Raw genomic sequence first — 25,118 nt, forward strand, 5'->3', positions numbered from 1 at the left:
TTGACCACACGGCTATTCCGGGGAACGAGGCAGTCGCGGCAGAAGGCTGCGGACGAGCCTCTATGAGTCTTCTCAAATGCCTCCGAAACCCTTCCACCTCTTCCCCATGTCTTACCTCGCACCAACTATCCAGTCTTGCGTCGCTTAAGGGCAATACCCACAGACAAAGTCAGGCAAGAGTTATTTGGCAGCGAGACTGACCCTTTCCCGTCTGCCTCTTCAGCTGTCGACAAATTCCAACTGACAGCCATTACCACCCGTGTGATCGTTAGCGTGCTGAACATCTGGCAAGATCATTAGATGAGAACATCCGGACTATCGAGAGTGAACATACAAAATGACGCCCACCTTGTGGATCACGCACACCATGAACACGACTGACGTGGTGGCGATGGTGGCCAGCGCTACTTGTGCTAAGTTTGTTTTGTTTTGGTCTTTGGCCTAATCAAGGTTGAGGCAAATTGGCAGAAAGCCCTCCAGGCCAAAGTAACCGGTAGTCTTGGTCTCGGTTGACGGGCTCAGGTTTACCTCATTACTATGTAATGGGGAAACTTGTTTAAGAATAAAACACTTCTTTAGGAGTTTATTGATCTTGCGACGAGTAATTGATAACTTAAAGACGAGTAATACATTCCACGAAGCAGATATTGTGTTACACTCGAATATATTGGTTGTTAATATTGTGACCACGTAACTCTTCGCTGCCAGGATGACGGCTTGTGCTTCAGAACTGTTCTATTAACCTACCACACTGACCTTGCTGTATCATTGCCGAGAGCTGGTGCACGTAGATATTTTGTGTCATGCCATTTGCAAACAGATTTATGTTGCTACTGCGCAGATAAAATATTTGAAATATAGCAAGACGTATTTTTCAACCAATGTCCGGCGTTAAAATCAGTGTCTGGCGTTATGGAAACAAAATGCGTAGGTAGCCGAACCCTCGACTTTTGGTGGGAGCCGAACCCACGACTTGTGGCGATAATCAAGGTGGCGTTAATTAATGAGCAGTTAATACCGATAGAGATAATTAAGGCACTCGAACCAACGACATTTGATGGGAGGCAAACCCTCGACCTTTGGTAGGAGCAGAACGCACGACATTTCATGTTACTTGGGACAAAGTTAATTTAGGTACAGTTTATTAGGGTAGAGTTAATTAGGCCAATCGAACCCGCGACCTTTAGTGGGAGAACACAAGTAACAGGAAGTAAGAACGCATTCGAATCGTTTCGTCAAGCTCGTTTCGTCATGTAGTGAACGTCTCGCGAGTGCGCACGCTTTTGCTTTCATTTTCTTTAGCCTTTACTAAAGTGAATTTCAACTTTTATCGCAAAAAGAGTTGCATTGCATTGCTTAAAGAACTAAAATTGGAAAGCGTTTCCAAATTAATATTAGATTGCACCTAGTTACTCAGTCGGGCTCGTGCGTTCTTACAAAACATAGCTGTTATGTAACATGTGCTGCATTAATAAGCATATCGTTCCACGCGAGCCAAAAGTCTGATGTGCAAGATGACATTACCACATGCAGATCGCGAGCGAGAACATACAACCACATCTCTTTCGAAATCCTTTCTTCGACAAGAATATAACAATGATGTGACACAATTAAGTAAAATGTGCGCCGTTTTTTCCTGTTCAATTACAAGTTTCGTGTAAATTCAAGAAGTTCAGCATAGAAGTTTAGTACAAACATAACGCAAGTATACTAAGACGAGAGAATATGTGCATTTAACGAACAAAATGTGTTGTCCCATAACGCTCATACATACACACATGCGCCATTCAAAATTTAGGATAGGCGCACAACTACAAAAGAGAACTGCTTGAACTACAAAGGCTAGATCGCGGCTAACGTTTATTTCGTTCCGTGTGAGCTTCAAAGTAAGAAATTGAGCAATAGAAAGACATATATTTGGGGTGCCTTGTTTATTTACTCCCACGTTTCTTGCCGGGCTCTTGAACCAACTTGTCATGTAGGTCACAGCGTTCACGATGAATTAGATATGACGCAGTTTTTTTGCCTGGGCAATCTCTGTTGTAAATATCAAAGCAGATTCGCTCATCTACTCCGCTTGCGTTCTCTGGCCCCCAAAGTGAGCACATTTCTTCGTCTACAATGAAAGAAAAGGCATAGTTGACTTCGCCGACCTGGCAAATTTACAACTTGATTTCTAGCAGTGCACTTGGTTTCAGTTATTATTTCCTAATTTATGCGTAAGCCACACATTCTTAACTTTCACAGTTCATAACTTTTAATGTGGCCGCGATTCCTGGATAAATTTATATACGCGCCACTTTAGTTTCTGATAGGGCACCGGTAAACTATGCACAGTATGGTTTGAGGTTTGACGTAATAGTTCTGCGGAAACTCGCAAGGTGGAGAGAAGTAGTTAATGAAAGAAAAATGAGACGTCTACCGAAACGTAGATAAGTGCTACGAAGGAAAACCATACGGGTTCCTCGAAAGAAAAGCTTCGCAGTTCAAGAAATATTCGTCCTTGTCCAGGACTCGAACCCGGGACCGCCGCCTTTCCGGGGCAAGCGCTCTACCATCTGAGCTAAGCAGGCGGCTAGCAGCTGGCAGGCAAAGTCAAAGCTATCAACAACTCAGAAGCAAAGACAAGCGCAGTAGACGTAATAGTCCCGCACCAGGACGAATTCTTCTACTACGAAGCTTTTCTTTCGAGGAACCCGTATGGGTTTCCTTTGTAACACTTAGCTACATTTAGGTGGATGTCTCATTTTCCCTTCATTAATTACTTCTGTCCATCTTGCGGGTTTCCGCCGAAATATTACGTCAGACTCTTGCCTTTGCTTCTCAGTCGTTGTTAAATTAGACTTCGCCTGCTATTTGCTAGCCACCTGGTTAGCTCAGATGGTAGAGCGTCTGCCCCGTAAAGGCGGTAGTCCTGGGTTCGAGTCCTGGGCTGGGACGAATTTTTCTTCAACTGCAAAGCTTTTCTTTCGAGGAACCCGTACGGGTTTTCCTTGTAGCACTTCGCAGCGTTTGGGTCGATGTTTCATTTTGTCATTATTAATAAGGCTTGAAATCCTTTTGAGTGAGCTCTGCAGTAATCATTCACTATACCAGAAATAACAAACTACGACATCATCCATTCGAATGTAACATGAAGCTACAAAGAAAACGCAACGCGTTTCTCCGAGAGCGTCACAGCTGAGGAAAACTGATCTGGTCTGGGATTCAAAACAGCAACGAACAGCTTTTCGGGATGGTTTCTCTACGAACTAGACTAACCAGGAGCCTAGCAAGTGGCGGCCTGAGGGCGAACTATTCAACAACTCTAAGCACAGGAAGACAGAATATAGCAAGCCAGTTCTGCGATATCCCACAAGGTGGAGGAAATGTTCATGAAAGAAAAAAAGTTGCCGTCCATTCGAATGTTACAGGAAGGTGCAAACAACAGCCTTCGGGGTTTCTTGGAAGAAAAAAATTCCGCTTGAGATTCTAACGCGGGACCAACGCATATGTAGGGTGGTCGCTCTACCAACTAAGCTAACCACGAGGCTAGTAGGTCACAGCTCGAGGTCAAATTAATTGACAACTCAAAGCGATGGGACATGGACTATGCCAAAACAGTTCTACTGAATTCTGGAAAGCAGATGCAATGTTCATGAAAGGCAAAAATTGTCATCCACACGAAGGTAACACGAAGCAGAGCGTGAATCTCGTAAGCGTGTGGTACCTAGTTCGAATCCTGGCGCCGCCGAAACGCCATCAGTTTTTTTTTACTGATGGGTAGAGATATGCCACGACGTGGTGCCCTGTTGTTATTTGGTTTCTCATGCCAAGTGGGGTCCTATAGATATTTACGAGAGCGTCTCGGCCAGTGTGTCGGAACGAAAAAAAAAGTTTTGCCCGGAACGATAACTTAACCGAGTTGTTATATATTATTTTGTTTCGGAGTGAAAACAATTATTTTAGATCGGTTTTCGGTTCAAGCGGAAGTCGGTAATTCGAAACAACCTACTTCAGGCAACGTCAGATTTTAGCGCGTATATCTCAAGAAGGGATAGTGCGAGCGATATCAGGTGGAGCTCTCTACTAAACGAAACCTAGGACTTGCGCACTGAAGAGCTTATCATTTCGTTTTCTACGGGTACCAACGCTTTGACATGGAAGTTTTATCATTCGTTTATGTTCGCTTAAGTTCGCTTTCTGGCAACAGCGCTATCACATTTCGGCGAGTACCCTCGATGACGGGCTCGTTCTTCGATCATGCTCAGTACTTTGACTCAAGGTACTGAACATGATCTCAGAATTCATAATACAGATCTTGATATAAATAATTTTCTTACAGAAAAATAATAAATAAATATTAACCTTCTGACACATTACTATTAATTTTTTTTAATGTTACTCTGCTTAGAAATTATTTACATGCGGATCAAAACCGTTACGAACCGCCACGAATAATATTTTTGTCGTTTAGGAGCAAAACCGGAACTGAACGCTATTTAGTGGAACGAAACTAAAACCAGAAGGGAAAACGTTTCGTTCCGACAGGCTGGTCTGGGCGTCCCTCCTCCCCACCACAGCTTTGGTGATAGGATAGGATAGATAAACTTTATTGAAAGAGTAATCAGAGTAATTGCTAATGGTCGGCGCCCCTAGTCCAGGGTTCCGTTGACTCTTGCCATCTTCTCAGCTCTCTGGATCAGCTTGATCTAGTCGTCGTGGCCGAGGTACACAGCAGTGCCTCCCATTGCTCCCTCGAGGTATTTGTATACATTGATGCACCAAAAAAGGAAAAATAAAGACTTGGGAGGGAGAGTACGAAACGACAGATTGAGCGCTGTCGTGGTATTTTTGTTGTGTAGCGTGCGCTCCCACGTAATGTGGTATAGGGTTGGTGTGGCCCCGCGTCACGGGTACTCGTTTTTGTAGGCTGTGGAGTGTGTGCGACGTAATATGTGTAGGTTCGTGTAAGTGTTTGTCCCGAGTCTACGCCAGGCAGCGGCATCCTCTGTCTAGTTTTCGACGAGGTGGTGGATTTCGTAAGTGACTCCCTCTGTGGTAGTTCACGATAGCTGAATACTCTAGGTCCACAAGGTCCGGGTCTTCAGCAGCCGGCGTGATGAGTGCTCGGTTATGTACGGGTTCTCGAGCTGCTCTGTCAGTGCGCAGGTTACCCGTGATGCCAGTGTGGTCCGGTATCCAGATGATGGTTTAGGTGGTGATCTCCTCAGTGTCCTCCTTGAGCATTTGGGCTAGGACTTGTGCAGCAGGTCTTCCGATTATTCCCTGTAGGAAGTTGTGGCAGGCCTGCTGGGAATCCGTGATGATCGTCATTGGTTTATTTCTATGTTGGCTTTCGCGGATGGCTAACGCGATGGCCAGCTCTTCAGCTTCCGTGATGATGCAGGCGCTGGATGATGCGTCGGAGGCAACGTGACGTTGGCGGTCGCAGACCACTTCCACTGCACCCTTGTTCTTGATCCCGTACATGGAGAGTCCTTAAAACGTGCCGTCGTATGGAACCTGGATGTTCTCCATATACTGGGGCCTCGCTTTCCTCCTGCCAAAGTGAAAGTTAGGGTTCATGTTGCGTGGTATCCGGGCAACATGATGACTGCCCTAGACGTGACGAGCTATCAAGCACGTTTATTGGGTTCGTTTTGTTGTAGCTTGGCAGCCCAAGGTTTGTAGGGTCTGTCGAGTCCGCCCAAATCACTGTTGCAGAGAGACGCAAAGGGCTTCTCACAGCTCGCCGGGGGTGCTGTGTAACCCCAGCGCCAATAATTTTTCAGTCGATGTACTGATCGGCAGGCGGAGAGTGGTCTTGAAAGCGATCCTCAAGAGCGTGTCAGCCTGTTTAGTCTCGGTCTGTGTGAGATGGTAGTAGGGCAGGCTGTTTGTGATTGTGCTCATTACCAAGCTTCTGACCAGTCGGAGAGTGTCCCCTTCCTTCATGCCTCTGTTCTTGGATGTTACGCGGCATATCATGCGTGATATCACCTTGACACTGGTTTTGAGGAAAGTAAGGGTGTGGCTGGCCGACTAGTTAGACTGCAGCCACATGCCCAGCATACTGAGCAATGACTTCTTTTATAATAGGCCCCCGTTGAGGTGCACCTCGAGTTCTCGTGTTGGGTCTTTGGGGACCGTGTGGTTACGCCAACCTCGCCTGAATTGTAGGCGTTGAGATTTCTTGGTTCCCCGTTGGCTGATGTATTCTTGGATTAGGTGAGCTGACGTTTGCACCCGTTCTTCTGTTTCAATGAGGGACCCTCTTTTGATCGAGAGTGTTATGTCATCTGCGTAGTTGACATGGCGAAGAACTTCAACGCCCTGCAGTTTTCTTGCGAGGCCGATCATGGCGACATTGAAAAGCGTGTATCAATAGAAGTTATAGTGCTGGATTGACACGGACAAGAAAGACGAAAGGACGCGCGCACATCCTGTCCTCTTTCTTTTTCGTGTCAACCCAGTACTATGACTTCAATTGATGCACCTAACCAACTAGCCCAAAAATCTGAACTCCTTAAAAGCGTGCTTGAGATGACAGCACCTTGTGGTGTGCCCTTGTTGGGATGGTGGTGCACTCAAGTCTGGATCTCCCCCATCTTCAGCTCCGCCGTGTGTTGAAACAGTCCAGCATACGCCGCTTCTGTGGCAGGCAAACGAGTGTGGACGCTAGGTACCTAGCGGTAAAATAGGTACAAGCGTGCTCCCGGTCTTGTGACCAGCAACTACGAAATGGTCAGATGCCACGAATGACACCCACCCATTGGGAAATTGGCGCCGTGGGAACGCCAGTCTCCCCAACATAGGACTAACGCCATGGCTAAATGCAGGACGATGACAAATTTTTCCCCAAGTTTGAAGATTTCCTAGTGAAGAATTCATATGAGTTTCTCTTGTAGATTCGTGCTAGATTCGCACTCTAAGAACAGTTTACACCCTTTGGCTTGCCCCTTCTGCCACACAAAAATAATCGTCATCTGCCTTGATGCGTTTCCTTTCTTTATCGCTGCAAGCCCGGAACTTTCCAGTGACGAACGGCACGCGCGTTATCAGAAGGGGCACTCCAAAGGGTGTAAATTGTTCTATGCTGGTAACGCGCGTGCCGTTCGTTACTGGAAAGTTCCGGGCTCGCAGCGATAAAGAAAGGAAACGCATCAAGGCAGATGACGATTATTTTTGTGTGGCAGAAGGGGCAAGCCAAAGGGTGTAAACTGTTCTTAGAGTGCGTGTGGGTGACAGCTTTTTCTTTGCATGAACACTCATTTCACTTGCGATCTGCGACCCTCCTGTTTAGACTAGTTGGTAGGGCGACCACCCCGGAAAGGTGTTAGAGGCTACTTCCAACCTCGGACCAAGCAAATTTTCCTCAACTGCGAAGCTTTCTTTCGGGGGAAACCCGTTGTGTTTTCTTTGTAGCTTCGTGCTACGTTCGGGTGGATGACAATTTGTTCTTTTTCACACAAAAGCGTCTTTTTGTATGTTGCTAATGTTCTTTCTGGAGGACGCAATCGCGCAAGACTTCTTATTTGTCTGGCGGCAGGAGCAAAAACAACAAAAGCACCACCGAATTAAACTATATTTCGGCTCCCTAGAACACCGCAGTTTCATGCAGCTCATGCTATATTTGTAGAAGATCTTGGAAGTACGTTTTAGGCATATTGGTTTACATAGAAGTAGTCACCAAGAGCTCGTTTTGTTTATTCTTGAGAACATCTCTCCATATGGTGCAAATATTAAATCTATATCCCAATGGTTTCAATGTCCAGCCATTTAGTTCTAACAGTAAACGCTGTAAATGTGATGGTTTACCTAGCAATTATAACTGTGGAATACTAATTTGCTCCCCTTCTCTAAACTCCCACTAGGTGTCTCTGTTTCATGCGCGAATTTACGGCATCGCGTCTGGTAGATATTTAAGCCTTACGAACATTAAATTAATTAATCACATGCTCTGTGATTACAACATTCAAGCGCACCCTATTTTTGACCTACTGTTGGTCGGAATATGCAAACAGTGACTCCCTTCTCTCGTGAACAAATTTCCTTGCCACTAGTTTAGTTTTCTTTTAAGGCAAAAGCCCGAAGGGGCTCGTTGAAATGGCTCATACCCAAAAAAGCGGCGTCTGGTCTAGTGATATGAAAGAGGAGGACGAGTGGTACAAAAATATCACGATCAGCAATGGCTCATACCCCCCAAAAAGTTAGTCTGGAATGCCTCATAACCCTATAAGCAATCGAAGATGCAATGGCTTAATATCAATGAAAACACGAAATAAAAAAAAAAAAAACGAAGGGAAGGCAGGAAGAAGACAATATAAACATCAGGAATGGCTCATAATCCCGTAAGCAAGCAGTCATACAATGTCTGAATATGAAAGTTGAAACGGAAGAAAGAAAGAACGAATGAAAGAACGAAGAACGAACGAGCAAAGAAACAACAAAAGAGAGAATGAAAGAGAAAAGGCGGAAAGAAACAGAGAACAGAAAGAAGAACGAAAGAACCTTTATATGGTGCATTAGGTGCTAGTTTGTGTCGTTGAGGAGATCGACCTACTTCGCAATATGTTTACTTCATACTGCAGCTTGTTAAGTCTTGCAAGAAGTCTGACCGCTCCGATCAGATAACGTGTACAGCAGGCTTTCGCCTTCGTGTTACTTCTTGTACTACGTATAACGAGAAGAAAGGGGGTTAACCGAAGGGCCCCAGTTTTATTAGTCATATCATGAGAAGCCAGCAAACACTGACACCAAGGACAACATAGGGGAAATTACTTGCGCTTAATAAATGAAATAAGGAATGGATAAATTAATGGAAATTAAAGTGGATGAAAAAAACTACTTGCCGCAGGTGGGAATCGAACCCACAACCTTCGCATTTCGCGTGCGATGCTCTACCAATTGAGCTACCGCGGCGCCGTTTTCCCATCCACTTTCTTGGGTATTTATGTGTAGTAGTAGAACCCTGGGAGTGTTAGCCAGCGCCACCACTCACAGACCTTGGCGGCGGACGTGGAACGTCCTTTTTGCCGCAGGCGTCACTAGAAAGTGATATTTTTGGGTGAAGGCAACTGGTCAAGTGGATGGGGAAACAGCGCCGCGGTAGCTCAATTGGTAGAGCATCGCACGCGAAATGCGAAGGTTGTGGGTTCGGTTTCCACCTGCGGCAAGTTGTTTTTTCATCCACATTAATTTCCATTAATTTATCGTTTCTTTATTTCATTTATTAAGCGCAAGTAATTTCTCCTATGTTGTCCTTGGTGTCAGTGTTTGTTGGCTTTTCTTGTACTACGTCTACTTCGTGTAGAGCAGGCGTTCATGTTGCAGGAGTGTAACATGCTGCTGATTATCCACCTATCGCTTCGTCAACATTTGAGCATCTTTTGACATAGCACTGATAGGCATCACCAGACCATGATCAATAAAATGGTACCGAACAAGTGTTGAAGAAGTTTATTGTTAACACACAAAACGCATTCTGATACCAAATAACGTCCATATAGAAAATTCACGTTGGATATGAGTGTATGGAGTACGTCCGACTTAGGGACTGGAAGTCATAGAGAACCTTAAGATATTCGATATGCAGGCGATAAGAAATATCGCGTTTCTTATTGCGTCGCCATTGAAACGAAACCTCAGTCGAGCATAATAGCTAGGCATCAATTCATGTAAGAAGCCCGAAAATACTCGCAAAATATGGCACGTTCTCACAGGGGGCGTCACAGTTTAAACCTCAGATTACGATAGAAACAAGAAGCTTCACTGCACGAAGTGTTCGCGCATTACAAGCTGAAAGCGAAATAATTTGTCCAGTTACGGCACCCAAGTGCACTTACGTATAGATATTAATTTAGGTCTCAGAGCCACTACCTTGCACGCATTTACTCATCATAGGAAAAAAAAACATATCATGCTGCAAGTTTCTGCGCACACCACGTTATGAGAAAAAAGCTCGTGCAGAGTACTGAAAACTGAATACTTCAAGTGTGGATGGTAAAAATAGGTGTAGCGAAAGCTGTCCTTACCCTTCTTTGCTCCAGGGAACTGCAACACAATGCAGTAACCATTGGCATAAAGCACATTCACCTTATTTGGAAAGTCGAACGGAATTTTATTGGTAGCTGCAACATTTCAAGGCCACCCCGAATTCACACCGTTAGGATTCAATACAATTCATTCTAAAACTGAATATTTCAAGGTATATTACATCATTATTTTACATAGTGTGTGTCCAAGATAACGCGAGCCAAGCTGTTTCAAAGAAGCTACGAGACACAACAATAACCAATCGTGTTTTTTTAACAACCATGCCTTTTAGCAGTTGACTTGCGCCTGCTGGTGGATATTTCAGTTATCATAATGTTACGGGAACTAGGGATTAATTACACTGATGACTATTAACAAGATACATTCAAATATATTTAAAAACAACTGCAGCACTGGCCAGTTCAGCTGGCAGCTCGACCACAAGGAGTTGTTCGTCTCCTTCGTCAGCGAGCCCACACGCATCGTCCCAATAAAACACGCAGTATGTCTGTAGACATAAGCTGGGCCACAAAAGCACCATCCTCTTGTGTGTCTAAACCTCGATGTTAACCGGCGAGTCAGGCTGTTTGAGGAGCGCGACATGCACAACGTCAGTAGACTGCGTGGCAGATGAGGCAGCGGTATTGAATGGGGCAACATTGCATGTAACTGTTCTCGGCACGCAGCACTCGGTATGGGCCTGTGTAACGAGAAAGGAATTTTTCCGATAGCCCAACGTGACGGGTTGAAGACCACAGCAGTACCAGATAACCTAGCGAAAAGTGCACGTCTTTGTGTGTCGATTGTATAAACGCCATTGGTTCTCTTGGTAGGCCAGGAGGCGAGCGTGGAAAATTTCGCGTGCTTTGTCTACCCTGGTGATGGCGTCAAGTACCTATTCCCTAACCTCTGCTGTGGTGTATGGAAGGGAATGTGTCTAGGGTCGGACGAACAACAGAAAGAACAGGGAACAACAGGCAGTGTCTTGGTGCAAAGAGTTATATGGAAATATGGCGTAGGATAGAGGAAGGTCCTAGTTAGTATAGAAGGGCGAGACCATCTTTGCAAACGTGTCCCTCACAACTTAATTCCAGCTCTTCTGGAAACCACTTATTTGTAAATGGAAAGACATAGCCTGTGCCTGGATGAGCAGGACTGAAGGACGTCGGTGATGAGTTTCGAAAGGAACGTCCGGCGATGGTCACAGAACAGTTGGTGTGAAGCTGCAGACCATAAAATGAAGCCATGAAAAAGAAAATCGCCGATATCGGTGGCGCAGCTTGTCAGAAACGCTCTGGTGATTGTCTAGCCCACGGCGTAATCTGTTGCAACAGTAACCGACTTGTTGCCAGAAACTGATAGAGGAAAAGAGCCTAGTGAGCCCAAGCCAACGCGCAAGAGGTTGAAGGTCCCCTACAGGGAGCGTCGAAGATGATTTTAGGCGTTGACCTTTTTCACAAGCCGCAACGTATTTTCCGATGGAACGGGCAAGACCTGGTCGAAAGAAGTGACGGTGAATCCGCTCGTAAGTGCGGGAGACGCCGTGGTGACCGTCAGTGGTTAGGTCGGGAAGTTCACGGAGAACAGATAGCCGAAGGTGCCTGGGAATGACAAGAGGTAGGGAAGAACCGTTGGGGTGAAGATTGTAGCGATTTGATACAACCTTTTTCCGGGCAACCAAGTGAATGGACGATGAGTAAGGCGAAGATTCTAGGCAATCAGTAACGGCAAACGAGAAGGTATCGCGGCGTTACTTGTCGGCGACGAGGAGTAGTTGAGAAAGGGAGAAAACGCAAGCGTTAATTTCGGTGCCAGGGACGGCGGCTGGTTAACGTGATATATAGACTCTGTCTTCACGTAGGTGGCCGAGCACGTACACTACTGTGCAGGAATAATTTATTCTTGTAGCCGCAGAGCCCAGTGCCCACGCTGGCCGCTAGGATCCTTGAGTGACGAAAGCCATTAGACCACATGATTGCCGGCACTTAGAGAGAATAGCGTGGCGTATAAATATGGGCGGAATTACAAAACCACCTAGAAGATAGCAAGGCATTCACGCCATGTAATCAAATATATGTGTTCCACAGCGGTGAGTAGGCGGCAGGGATATACAGAATAACAGTCTTCTCCCCCTTGTTTCAAACATCACTTACAGTGCATACAAAGGCAAGGGACCGAATGAACGACGAAGACAAGCACTATTCATTCGGTTCCTTGCCCTCGTATACGCTGTAAGTGATGTTTGAAACAATGGAATACCAAGTAGCCCCTAACCAAACCTTGCCTCTCCCCCTCGGTGTTGTGATAAGAGGGCTCTGATCCCGTGATCACTGGCATCGGTACGGAACTCTGCAGGAGAGGGCGAGCCAAATTGGGCCATTATAGTGGCCATGATCTGAATAGTGCTGAGGTGAGCAAAAGCGGCAGCTTGAGCGGGAGACCACGTAAACGGCACATGCTTCTTCAGAACATCAGTAAGTGGTGGGGCAATCAATGCGAAATATTTCACGAACCCTTGGAAGTAGGAGCATAAAAAAAGCATAGTCCTACCGTACTTTGGACGTCTTTGACAGACTGAGATATAGTAAAAAACACGACAGCATCATTTTCTCCGGGTTTGGTTCAATACTGGAAGTGTCGACGAGGTGGCCCAGGACTGCAATCTGTGGGCGGCTGAAGTGACACTTCGACGAATTCATTTGAAGCCCAGCCTTTCGGATGAAGAAGAATAGCTGATAAGCGCTCTTAAGTTAGGGGAAAATACGAGAACACCGTCTAGACAGCAAAAGAAGGTTGACCATTTGGACCCTTGAAGCAATGAGTCCATCATACGTTCCAACGTCAATCTGTGTTGCATAGACCGAATGGCATAATTTTAATTGCTATGGAACATCAGGAGTGATGAACATGTTCTTGTCTTGGTGCTTTCCATCCACGGAGATCTGTCACTAAACCAACCGAAGCTCTACTGAGGAAAAGTAGTTGGCACCGTGGAGACAATCGAGGGCCTCGTAAATACGAGCTACGGTGCAAACATTGTTTTTGGTAATTTGGTTGAGATGACGATAATCGGCGTAAAAGCACCACGTGCCATCTTCCTTATTTACAGGCACAATGGCCCACGCACAAGGGCTTGACGAGACTTCGATAATGTCTTTTGGCAAGCATCTTGGTCAATTCTTCCTGAACTATATTGCGATCCGGTCCAGACACCTTATACGGCCAGCGATGGGTGGGACTACCATCGCCAGTATTTATGTGATGCTTAATAAGTAAAACATGACCCAATTGTCGATTTGTGAGGTTAAAGTTGTCCTGGTGGGAAACGAAAAGGCGGCATAGAGCTGCTGCATGCTCAATTGATCAATTGTCTGCAGAAATTTATGAGAATGAGTGTGGCGTCGAGGCAAATAACATCCAGGGGTTATGTTGAAGGGTTGGAGCAGACGCTTGCGGAAAAAGTCGGGCCGTGGTCACCAGCCACAGCATGCAGCCTGACAACTGGTATAACTTGTGGTAAAACTTGCTTTGATGGGACTGTACGACATATGAGGCATGTATGGTTATGGGCAGTGGTTACGACCGAGTTGAGCAGTGTGATGTTGCTAATCAAGGTGGCATCAGGAAAAACTCACCAGCGTGCCCAGCTGACTGCTAACAACACACTTAATGTCAGATCAACGCGTCCCGTAGCGCTTTCGTTTTTTATCAGCTTGGCCTGCTTTATCTTAGACACAGCATAACGCAGCCCCGCTAATGCTGACTGTTTTCGAAAAAAGTAGAGCCCTCTCTGCCATTGAAGTAAAGAAAATGTAGTGACCAGCCCTCTGGAGAAGTCTAATATTTCCATGCGATTAGCATTCTTCGTATTGTTCGACCAGTTTTCTTTTAGCCTACCCAACATCACCCTCCCTTCCTATGTAGCTATGCAACCAAAGTCATCGTGGGCCACAGTGTCTGCGCCGCTTTTGAATGAACCCATTTGATTTGAACTTGGGTCCAGCACAATGCGTTGGCGGGCTAGTTGGTGCGAATCCATGAATACTTTGTTTAGCGCAAAACGACAGAGACAAGAAAGACGACAGGACAAGGCGCTACTCTCAACTGACATCATTTTATTGCGTCACTCCTTTATAGACCGCTCAAACCAGAGGAACATGCGCAGTGAGCACCATGCGGTGGAGCCACCAACATCCGATCCCAAGAGCGCACTCATGCGACAGAATCCAAAAAACCAAATTCAGCGCTGTACAAGGTTAAGGAAGGCACACTAATGCACTGTGACCCCAATGACTGAATGAAAAAAGCTTCCGATAACTCTCGGGCGGTGGTGTCACGGCTCTTTTTCAAAATCGTGGTATCACGAAACATGGGTTTGCACTTGCATGTTTTACAATGCTGAGCCAAATGGGAACCTGTGCCTGTTGGTATGGATCGCTCATGTTCTCTAAGGCGCTCGTTAACACAGCGGCCTGACTGCCCTACATACACTTTGCCACATGACAAGGGAATCTTATAAACCACACCGACTCTGCAATCTACAAACTTCACGTGGTTCTTTTGACAATCAGGTTTTTTACTTGTTTTAGAAATACGGCTGCACAACATTGACAGTTTCTGAGGAGCGGAAAACACTACCGGAATTTGATATCTAGTGGCGACATTCTTTAGATTGTGAGCCACTCTGTGGCAATACTCTGTGGCAATAAAAAACCTGATTGTGAAAAGAACCACGTGAAGTTTGTAGATTGCAGAGTCGGTGTGGTTTATAAGATTCCCTTGTCATGTGGCAAAGTGTATGTAGGGCAGTCAGGCCGCTGTGTTAACGAGCGCCTTAGAGAACATGAGCGATCCATACCAACAGGCACAGGTTCCCATTTGGCTCAGCATTGTAAAACATGCAAGTGCAAACCAATGTTTCGTGATACCACGATTTTGAAAAAGAGCCGTGACACCACCGCCCGAGAGTTATCGGAAGCTTTTTTCATTCAGTCATTGGGGTCACAGTGCATTAGTGTGCCTTCCTTAACCTTGTACAGCGCTGAATTTGGTTTTTTGGATTCTGTCGCATGAGTGCGCTCTTGGGATCGGATGTTGGTGGCTCCACCGCATGGTGCTCACTGCGCATGTTCCACTGGTTTGAGCGGTCTATAAAGGAGTGACGCAATAAAATGATGTCAGTTGAGAGTAGCGCCTTGTCCTGTCGTCTTTCTTGTCTCTGTCGTTTTGCGCTAAACAAAGTATTCATGAACTTGGGTCACTTGAGATGTGCCACAGGGTGTCTTTTACTCTTCATCCCACTCACAGTAATAAAAAAAATCGCGCTTCCTCTTGGCAGTGGGATAGTACAATAATGAAGTAAAAGAAAATGTGGACGCCTGTTGAAGTCAACCTCACAGTAACAATGCAATGTGCATTCGCCTTTTTTTCAACGTTTACCATTATGGATGCACAAAAACACAATATATCTCCCTCAGCATTAAAAGTACGGTCACAGTTTAGCATTCTTGCATAGTCGTGCATATTTTTAATTCTATATATTACTGTGCGTTTACTACAGTTTAACGCAAGATCTCATCTCACTGGCTGATACTTATCAGAGCAGAAGCGCATTTAGCGTTTCGAACCACCAAAAATTTAGTAAAAGTATACAGCACCAGCTCTGTATCTCCTTAGGCGAAATACTGTGACGCCTTCTTCGACGTCAAGCTCGAACATAATTTGTGCCGAACTGGAATAAATAAAACAACACTTTCTTACTCGCAATGAAAATACTGCATATTCGTGCACTGCAGGGACATTCCACCTACAAAAAGATGCAAAGTGCCATTTGTAATAACATGGTTCTCCTACTCGCTTGCATATATTCTAGACTGGCTTGTCAAACTGGTTAAACGCAGAAACGTTCATAAAAGGAAAAATTGTCGTCTACCAGACTGCAGCATTAAGATACACGGCAAGCACGCTCATGTTTCTGAGAAAAAAAAAAAGATATTATTTTTTGAAAGACCGGTGTAGGTTTCCTGTGTAGCCCCGTGCATCGATCTTGTGGATGACAACTTTTCTTTTCGCATTACGTTTGTTATAATATTTCCACCCCAGTGGCGAGTGCCGCGATGCAAAGGTGAATTCTTTTGGCAGCGACTGGGTTTACAACAACCTCGTCACATGGTGACGTTACGCCACACACCCTGATAATGCGTGAAGAAAGAAACACCACCATTAAAAATATCCCATGCTATGAGCATCAGCAACAGCAAAATTAAAAGTACAGGCTACGTAGGACGTAGCGTTCTTAATTTTTTTAATATTTACACCAACAGAGTATTTGCATTCAACCAAATATACACGCCTACTACTGTAACCCTCTAGTGAAGATTCCTCGGGTGCATCTTTCGCACCCGAGGAAACGCATGCATGCGCGCGTTTTCATGCGCAAGACGTAGCGTAGCATCACCAAAGGCTTTTATGCAAAATCAGAAGTGTTAAGTTAGACAAAACGCTAAGGCAACTTGCATAAAACAATGTTCTAGGGAAATGTTTCTCACTATGACATTACAGTCGCCTATGATAACCGCGAACCGTGAAACCGCGGGATTTATGCACCAAAGCTACGTCACCGTCGCACGCACAAGTGCAAATGAGATATGGAGTTTGTCAAGAGCGGAAGCGTTCGAGCAAAAAAAAAGAAAAAGAAAACTAGCTCTAAATGGCCAAGCACCTTTTATCGGTCGCGTTTACAGCTGTTTAGCAGTCGCCTCCACTTACCTCCGGACGCTGCTAAGAACCGACCAAAATAGTAGTCTCATGATCACATTAGTGAAATCGATTATGTAACTATTGTGTACTCAGTTGAGGCTATACGCGAAGTTACCGGCGCAGAGAGAAGCGAGTCGCGCACGCAATTAGTGAGGCCTAGAAAGAAACAGTGGTATAGAATTAACTACCAGCGCTGGAATCTACTAAATTTTGGCGTATTTTACTACTATCAAAGTTGAAAGCTAAAAACTCCGTTCGAATTGCCGGTCCGTCCTCTTTTTATCGGTTTGACCTCTGTCGCTGCCCAACAAGCTACACAATGATTACAATGGTTTCAATGGTTGCCGAGCCACTGCGGAATTGTCCGCAAGGACAGCACAGATGGAGCTCCTTCCTCGGCGTATCAAAAATACCGGCGGGTGCCTATACCTCTCTCAAGAACGGATGCTGCAGGGCAAATTCATTCACTTGCTCATCACGTCACCCTTCGTTGGAATTGACCGGGTTTCACCAACAGACGCTTGCCCTCTCTCAACCCCAATTTGCGACTTCGCCTGCCACCTGGACTCTCCTATCTCGAAGCAACTTTACTGTGTCGCGTGTGGTTGGACGTCGCATTTACCGATGCCAATTCATTCTTAATAGAAATGACCAATAGTGCGACGTGCAATTCGTATGGGTGGGATGCGACTATAGACACCCTTTTGTGTCACTACCCGTCCTTTGACGCTCAACGACGTACTCTACAAACTAAACTCAGCCTATTAGGTAAGAGGGTGCTCTCGGAAGAAAGGATCCTGGGACCATGGCCTATGGATTCGTGCATGTGAAAGGCCACCAGAGCACTTCTGCACTTCTTGAAGGCTCTCGACTGTAAGAGCGCTAGTGACAGTAGACATCCCTCTAGGACTGACTCTGTGAATACCTTACACTTTGTAACTTTGTTCTTTCGCGTTCTTAGCTATTCTTCCCCTTTCAACCTCGCCAAATGTATGGTAGCCAACCGGGAACGTCCTTTGTTAACCTCCCTACTTTTGCGTCTTTGTTTCTCGGTATCTCTCTCTCTCTTTAACCGTAAGACGGAAGACAAAGTTTTCCTCAATGCCACCATCCTATCTCCCAGTAAATTATCTGCAGGAAGCGGCAAGCACTATCCCAGGGCCTATCTGAAACGTTCACTATTCAAAATTTGTGCGGTGTTTAGTGTGCAAAGTAGACTCTGGTAGTGGTGGCGTCTGTACTTATATTTTGGAGGACACAAGAAGCAATACATTGGCAGAGAAGCACGACAATATCTGCGGCGCATATAAGATGTCCTCGATCAGTTGGTGGTGCTGGTAGGTGTACCGATGATGGTCCACATTTTTTCCTCAGTGCAGCCTGGCAAATCAGACCCTGTTATCAGTATTCACATTAAGTTTAGTTTATTTCTTTGAATATTTCTAGAATGTGTAAGTTTTTTTCGAGTTCTGTGAGATGAATGCCTCTACTGCGCTTTTTGTTGCTCTTTTTACTCTGAATAAAACAATATGCCCGTCGCCATTCAGGCATTGCGTTGCCGTTTGACAAGATCCAATACCGTCGCTATGAGACAGGACACTCGACGAAGTCGACACGACGCTATGTTGCGCCATAGTCTTGTGTCGCGTCTTTTAGCACTGGCAACGCGGAGCATAAATATGGGGGCGCCTACGTTGGAGTTTGCAGCTGTAGGAGGAACTAATTTTAGCGAACAAGAGTCTAGAGGATTTTTCAAATGTCCTGACTTTATTGCGCGCGCACACACTGCTTTTCAGATCGCGTGAAGCACATAGCGCAAGTCAACCACCTGATGTGGAGTACCGGACGAGGCGGACATTACTTGAGACAGATTCCGAAATTTTGATGTTATTGCTCATAAAGTGCGAAGTAGTATGCTTAACAGTAATCGCAAGACTAGCGCAGCTATTACTCACTGAAATGTGCTACAACACACATTGGCGCCGCAATTCACACTTTCACGAAAGCCTGCGCCTGGCAGTTGGGGACAGCAGTGCCTGGTACTTCAAGGCGTGTATATTGTATTCTTTTTCAGTTTCAGGTTGTGCCAGTGTTCGTATTTTACCTAAGCAGAAACAAGTTCACTACCTGCTCAGTTTCTATTTCTCAATTTCCGGTTCCATAGAAAGTGAATGATGGAGAAGGTAAACATTTGTTCTTCTGAATTATATGCTCAGACCGTGCAATTAGATACTTAGAGAATCCAAGTGATTTCACCGCTTCCAAATCTAACTCAAGAACAAGGAATGGCGCTGTTTTTGACACGCTTTATAACCTTTTCCAAATTAAAAGGATAAACGGTATGGAGTGTTTAGCAGTGGACTCAAGGAAAAAGCGCGTTTAATTAGAACACAGATGGAGCTTGGTGCCATAAGAAGCGGAATGGTTTATTTTGATAGAGCTAAAGGAGGGGGGGGGGGGAAGCACACAAACTGAGGGTAGCTGTGAAGACATAGGCTACTACGTACGATGGTATCGGCTGACGATGATCGCATCACTACAATGTAGGTGTCTAAAGCTTTCGCGATCGCACATTCCAAAGACTAACCCTTAAACTGAAGTGTTCCTAGGGCATCACAGGGGCAAAGGAAACATGCAAAGAAAAAAAAGTGACGAGTGAAGACACACTGGCACAGTGCGAAGCGGGGAGAGACTCAATGGATGCCAATAACTAGAAATATGGTGACTCGCGATATTTGATTTATGGTGTAAATAAAAGCTTATGAAAAAAATTCTCAACTATTGCTAAATAGATCCGTAACTTAACCGGGGGTCGAATCCCTTAAGTGGCGGCTAAAAAATATCGTTAGCCCAACAAAAACATGCACAAAAGCAACACAAATTGACAGGTTAGCCTGGGCTTTTATAGTAACGTTAATTTAGGTGCCTGCGCATTGGTGGTATTCACAAAAATGTCGATTGTGAGGAGAAGCCGATGTTGTGGGGGAAAAATCATGTCGGCTTCGTCGTTCTCTTCTAAGCGCAAGCTGTGGTAATACTCTCGACACTACGAAAATGTTTTCCTTTCTTTAACCGAGCTCTTACTACAGCGAAGCTGTTAGGCTCAAGTTGGTCGGAATTTTTTGCGTCCGTCAACAAAATAAAAGGAAACTTAACAAAAACGTGCATATCTCCTTTGGAATCAGGCGTACAACAAACATATCAGTATTCATTTCAATAATGAAATGCACAAAACAAGCATAAAAACCACATGATAGATGATAAGGCGCCTGTGAACAATACGAACCGGTTCATTTTTTCGCCGTGTGTTTCTCGGTAAAGATTACGGTGCATAAGCTTCTCCGGTGGGAAAGAGGCAACAGCAGCATACGAACCAGCCACTCACGTCAGCGAACTTTATATATAAAGGGGTGGCTTGCCTAGCAACTCATTCAGTGCATTGCGAGACCCCTATGCGGAAACCAAGGCTCCCGAAGAGCAGAGTGAATACGATGAGCGTTGAGGAGTGCAAAATCGTAATGGTCAAGAACGGTATCGTGCTGAGACCAGGCAGAAAAATAAAAGATTTCATATCTCCATCGAAGGTATTTGAGTGGTTTTCAAACAGCTTCGCTGGCCACCCACTTTCCCAGGGTCGGGATGACGAGTCAGTTTTTGATCGCATAGAGAAGACCCTCAATAACTGATTATTGGTTATTCACAATTACTGTAGGTCGTGCTTGTCTGGACTAAACATAATTGTTCAACTTCCAGCTACGGGTACAGGTAGGCTTCCCGTGCAGTGCGGCACATGTGTGTCTTTCCACGGACATTATAGCTGCCGGGCAAATATTATTTGGCGCCAGACAGACATCGAATTGCATCTTTCAAACAATAGTTATTGAGAAATAAAAAAATGCATTTGGAAACTGTTGAACTAATTTCAATAAACACGCCGATTTGTGAACGCCTAGTAATTATGATGTCTTCCCGAGCTAACGACAAAGCGCTATTCTGCGCCATATCAAAAGGCCATTGAGGCGCAACAAAAAATTCAACTTTTTTTCGAGCCACTAATAGTTTCATTCATGTGGCGATAATGTAACTAATCAAAAAGTGGATCCTAAAACGAGAAAGCAGTCTGCAGCCTGCAATAATGCGACTTCGCTGACATTCTTGCCGAATTCACTCCTACGCGTAATGTTCACTTGTGTAGGCTGAGCAAAGTCACTCTTCTTCGACGACACCGAAGAGCTAAAGTTTCCGCTTGAGTGTCGTCACCGACGAAAACGCATGGTGCGCGACAAAGGACCTATTACCAAATCTAGAACATATAACGTAGCTATGTTTTATCTACGAAAAAGACATCAAAATACTCAACAAAATGCACCCAAATGTTTTTGGCAGGCTGCCTAGCTTCGGCACGAATGTAATCCTTTAGTTTGTCTTTAGACCCTATTTAGCAAGGAGGCCTGCAGGGTTTCATGGCACAGAGGCGCTTCTAGTTTATCATCTTCACAATGGAATGTGTTTCTGTGTCTGACAAGTACAGAATACATTTCACCTATTTCTGATTGCTAGAAACACTACAAAAAGCGGTGCACTCTACCTTACATAAGCAAACACCAAACCACAATTTTACGCCACAGTGTTACCTTTAACTGATGGCTTAACAATACTGTTGACCTACTCTATCTGACTCAGCTTTTTTTTCGAGAAACGTTTTCATTGGTAAGTATTTGTTCAATATGAATAGGATATAAACCAATAAAATATTCTAGACCAAGTATTTTGAATTTTACCAGTTAAAGGGTTAACCAAAAATGACGAATACAAACAGCTTCAAAGGACTGACGCAAGCTCTGAAGTGTAACGTATTGCAAGATTGAGCAATAATCTTTCCGGAAGAAGAGCACGTTAAAGTTACGTAAAGTGCAGCTAAATGAAAAAAAAGTTATGGTGGCACCAAATAACAACCGTGGTGGTTCCGCTTGTGGAGGAGTAACTCGCGTGAGCCGCAATGTGGCGAATAGATCTTTTGCCCCTTTGCATTTTACAAATAACACCCTAAGCTATGTTTGTGACCTCATCTCATCGTAAGCGATTCTTATCTTTCTTTCTGTTCATGACGCAGCAGCCTCCTTACTGATTATTTGTCATTTTCCGAACGCTTTCTTGCTGGAGCGGAAGTTAAGCAGTGTTTGTTTTCTTTCATAGAGTAGCCAAATGGACAAACTCTAGTTAACCTCCCTGGCTCTCTTCCTTCCTTCTCTCTTTCTTCTTTTTTTCACAGCGTAGATAGCGCTGGACATTTTATATCATCAGCTTTTTTATTAAGAAATCTGTTATGAACCCAATTTTAAAACAGAAAATACTTTCTGAATTTACGCCAGGTTATTGAAGCGTGGAACCCAGAAAAAAGTCGTTTTGTTATAACTTTTTCTATAGAAAAAGCCCTTGACGCAATAATTTCTCAATTACTCAATTACTTCGAGTAATTACATTACTCAAAGACTCAAATTTTTTTTTATAGCACTGCTGTGTGGCCATTTAATCTACGGTGCGTTTTCTTGCGGGCAGCATGATTCAAAGCTCTAGAATCATTTGAGCAACATGACAGGCCAGAGAAAAAATTTTACTTGACTCACAATTTCATCAATGCGTTGTTGAATTTCCTGAAATAAAACACACTGAGATTAGCCTTGTTGGAGAATTCATATTTTTATTGAACTTTATCAAGGCGCCAGCGTGAGCATGCAGAATTTTACCGACTGTGCGGTCAACCTAGTAAGAAGAAATACAATATTGATATGGTAAATCATTATTATGGGCTACTAATTTTAGGAAATTCTGAGCCTTGCATTAAAGAGACTTTTGAAGTGACCGTCAATTTAGGGTCATCTCCATGAAAATGGCACTTGCGTGAAAATGTATTTTTAACTCGGTATTTGCAAGACCGTTGCAAGACCGTTGTATTTGCAAGACCGTTGTAATTTATACATAAGAACACCGGCAAATATAAGCTTAATTCTCTGCTGAACTAAGAAGCCTGCTAAAGCGACTGACACAGACGAGATCCTATGGAGTTACCGACTGGTTGTTGAATAGTGTCAGATAAGGCAGCAACCTAAGCAGTAATGCATGCCGTAGCGGGCTCTCACGCGATAACGGAGCGTAATATGCACCTTCTAGACCAGCACAATGGCATTGTCCATCATTAAGAAACAAATGGGAAAGTAGAAATACGATTGCCAGGCATCCACCACTCAGCATATAATTTTTATTCCGCCTAAAAAGCAAGTTTAAAAGTTATCAACTGTATGGATTTGATTGTTTTATGCCTTCAGTATTCTTGCACAAATTCTTGAAGCTTGCAAGCCGGTAACTTGGCAATACGAAACCATATTATTGTGCCATGAGCTGTACAAATTGAAAGAAATTCACGTACAGTCAACTCCAGTCATTTTGACCTCGGTTAATTTGATTCTTGGCTTGATTCGAATGCACTAAATAGTTGAGAGAAGCCATACATTGCTTTGGAAGGCACCTCGTTTAGTTCGAACTTTTTCAAAAGCATGTCAATTTGGTTCTTTTTGTCCGCACCCCGTCCCGCACCAGCCCCTTAGTTCCAGGCAGACAGCAGTTACAATAAGCCTAAAGACACAAGAAATTCAGCTCGTGAATCTCCTGCTTCCATAGGTGCGAAGGTGATTCAGATAAGCCTATTTTTCTCCTTTTGTTCCCCGTGCCCCTTCCAACCCTGAAGCAATCTGAAACAGCTTGGTTTCACACGATGAATCAGTTTATAAACATGTCGGCATTCTCGGTCTCATGCTGGTTCAATCGCGCTTCAAGAGCAAGAAAAAAAGGCATTACAGAGTGCTTCAAGTAATAAAAATATTCAATAAGTTTAATTAGCTGCCGGTTAATTTCACCTTTAGGATAATTCAACCGAATCTTGGACTCCCGCGAGGGTTATAGCAACGTGTGCTTACTCACCGCTATGATATATACAATTATACACTATACTTCGCAAATATAAGTTTTAACGAAACTACTGAGCGCATTGTAAATATGTCCTCTAAGCTGTAAACATATATCACGTACACATTTGTTGGTCACTTTATGAACAACTGAGGCTTTCAGAATTGGCATACCTATTTTCGGTACAGTATTACCGATACATAAACATTTTGCTTCAGTTTTTTGTTACAGCATAAAGAATTATGAGCTCGATACAATAGCCGCTTCTGTAGGCGATGCTGACAGCCGGAGCCACCGACAGTGCCCGTCGCCACTGTCGCCAAGAATGAGAAGAAAAGAGAATACCCAGTTCCCGCCGGGGTCAAACCCGGGCCCTTTGCGTGGGAGTCAGCAACTCTGACACTGCACCCGGCCAGCGCTTGCTAACTGCTGCGGAAGCATGCCCTATACAGCGGTCCTTGCGAGCGAGGAGTAACGCGCTGTGATATGTGTGCCTTCTAGCATTGATACGTGCATAGCATACATCGCAGCTTTAGAATATTACATATTGTAGCACGCCATTTTCTATCGCGTCACTTGTCACGTGAGGGGAGATGAGCACAGCGTAGCGTCAACACGCGCAAACTTTGCATTGCAAAACTTATCGTGCCACGTATCAAGGGCAGACATGTGCGTCGCGTAGTCTCGACACCTTTGTTCAGTCTTCAGTGCACGTTGTGGTGCCACCTCGCAAGGTACGAACCACTGTTGAAGAAGCGAATCGTCGAGCTACATGCGTAGCTGCAACCTGGCAACGTCGGGCTCAGCAGACCAATGTGGAGAGAGCAACCCAAGCGGCAGCTCGCCACCGAAGCCGGGTGTACAATTCAGTTGGTACAAGTGAGCACGACGCAGACTTCGCCGCGAAGTCACCCTGGAGCGTGCAGTCGAATGTACGGAACGAGAGCTTCTCCGCGAAGACCTTCAAGAACCTGCTGCCGAAAATGTGGCCCGTCAGCTTCGCCGCGAACACGCTGAAGTGGATGTTGCCAAAAATCAGGCACAACAGTTTCTTCAGGAAGAACATCACATGTATGTAGCCTAAAATTAGGCACACCTTCGCTGCGAAGACCGTCATGTACACGCCGCAGAAAATAAGGCCCGGGGTCGCGCTTCGCCTCGGCGGGAGAACTTTACGATGATCTCTTATGGAGCCACTCCTGCAGCTTATGCTTGGCTGTGCTGCATGGGCTGGAGAAGCCTGTGACTTCTTTACCGACACTTGAGAAAACCGCACCGTCCACATCGATCATCGGCTCAGAAGGCAGTGAAGGCACTTTTGTGCTTTCTCAGAACGTCTTGTTTGAGCGACCGGCTTTAACTCAAGTACTGTCCGTATA

General features: G+C 44.8%; 1 protein-coding gene and 1 non-coding gene across 3 annotated transcripts in view; both read right to left on the minus strand.

Moving 5' to 3' along the window:
* Positions 1–1,914: 1,914 nt before the first annotated feature.
* The window catches only part of LOC126528911 (uncharacterized), a 45,749-nt gene continuing 22,545 nt past the window's right edge, over positions 1,915–25,118 (minus strand). The window contains exons 5-8 of one of the 2 annotated variants that reach the window (XM_055069810.2): positions 22,404–22,430; positions 15,675–15,748; positions 10,017–10,112; positions 1,915–2,116 (exon numbers count right to left, since the gene is read on the minus strand). In XM_055069810.2, coding sequence (XP_054925785.1) covers positions 1,932–2,116; positions 10,017–10,112; positions 15,675–15,748; positions 22,404–22,430 — 382 coding nt within the window. In that variant the 3' untranslated portion in view covers positions 1,915–1,931. The remainder of the gene's footprint in view (positions 2,117–10,016; positions 10,113–15,674; positions 15,749–22,403; positions 22,431–25,118) is intronic. The other variant, XM_055069811.2, reaches the window with a different exon arrangement.
* TRNAS-CGA (transfer RNA serine (anticodon CGA)) lies at positions 8,832–8,904 on the minus strand. The gene has a single exon. It is a non-coding gene; the product is annotated as a tRNA-Ser (tRNA).

This window comes from Dermacentor andersoni, chromosome 8, assembly GCF_023375885.2.
Source record: "Dermacentor andersoni chromosome 8, qqDerAnde1_hic_scaffold, whole genome shotgun sequence".
Lineage (NCBI taxonomy): Eukaryota > Metazoa > Arthropoda > Arachnida > Ixodida > Ixodidae > Dermacentor > Dermacentor andersoni.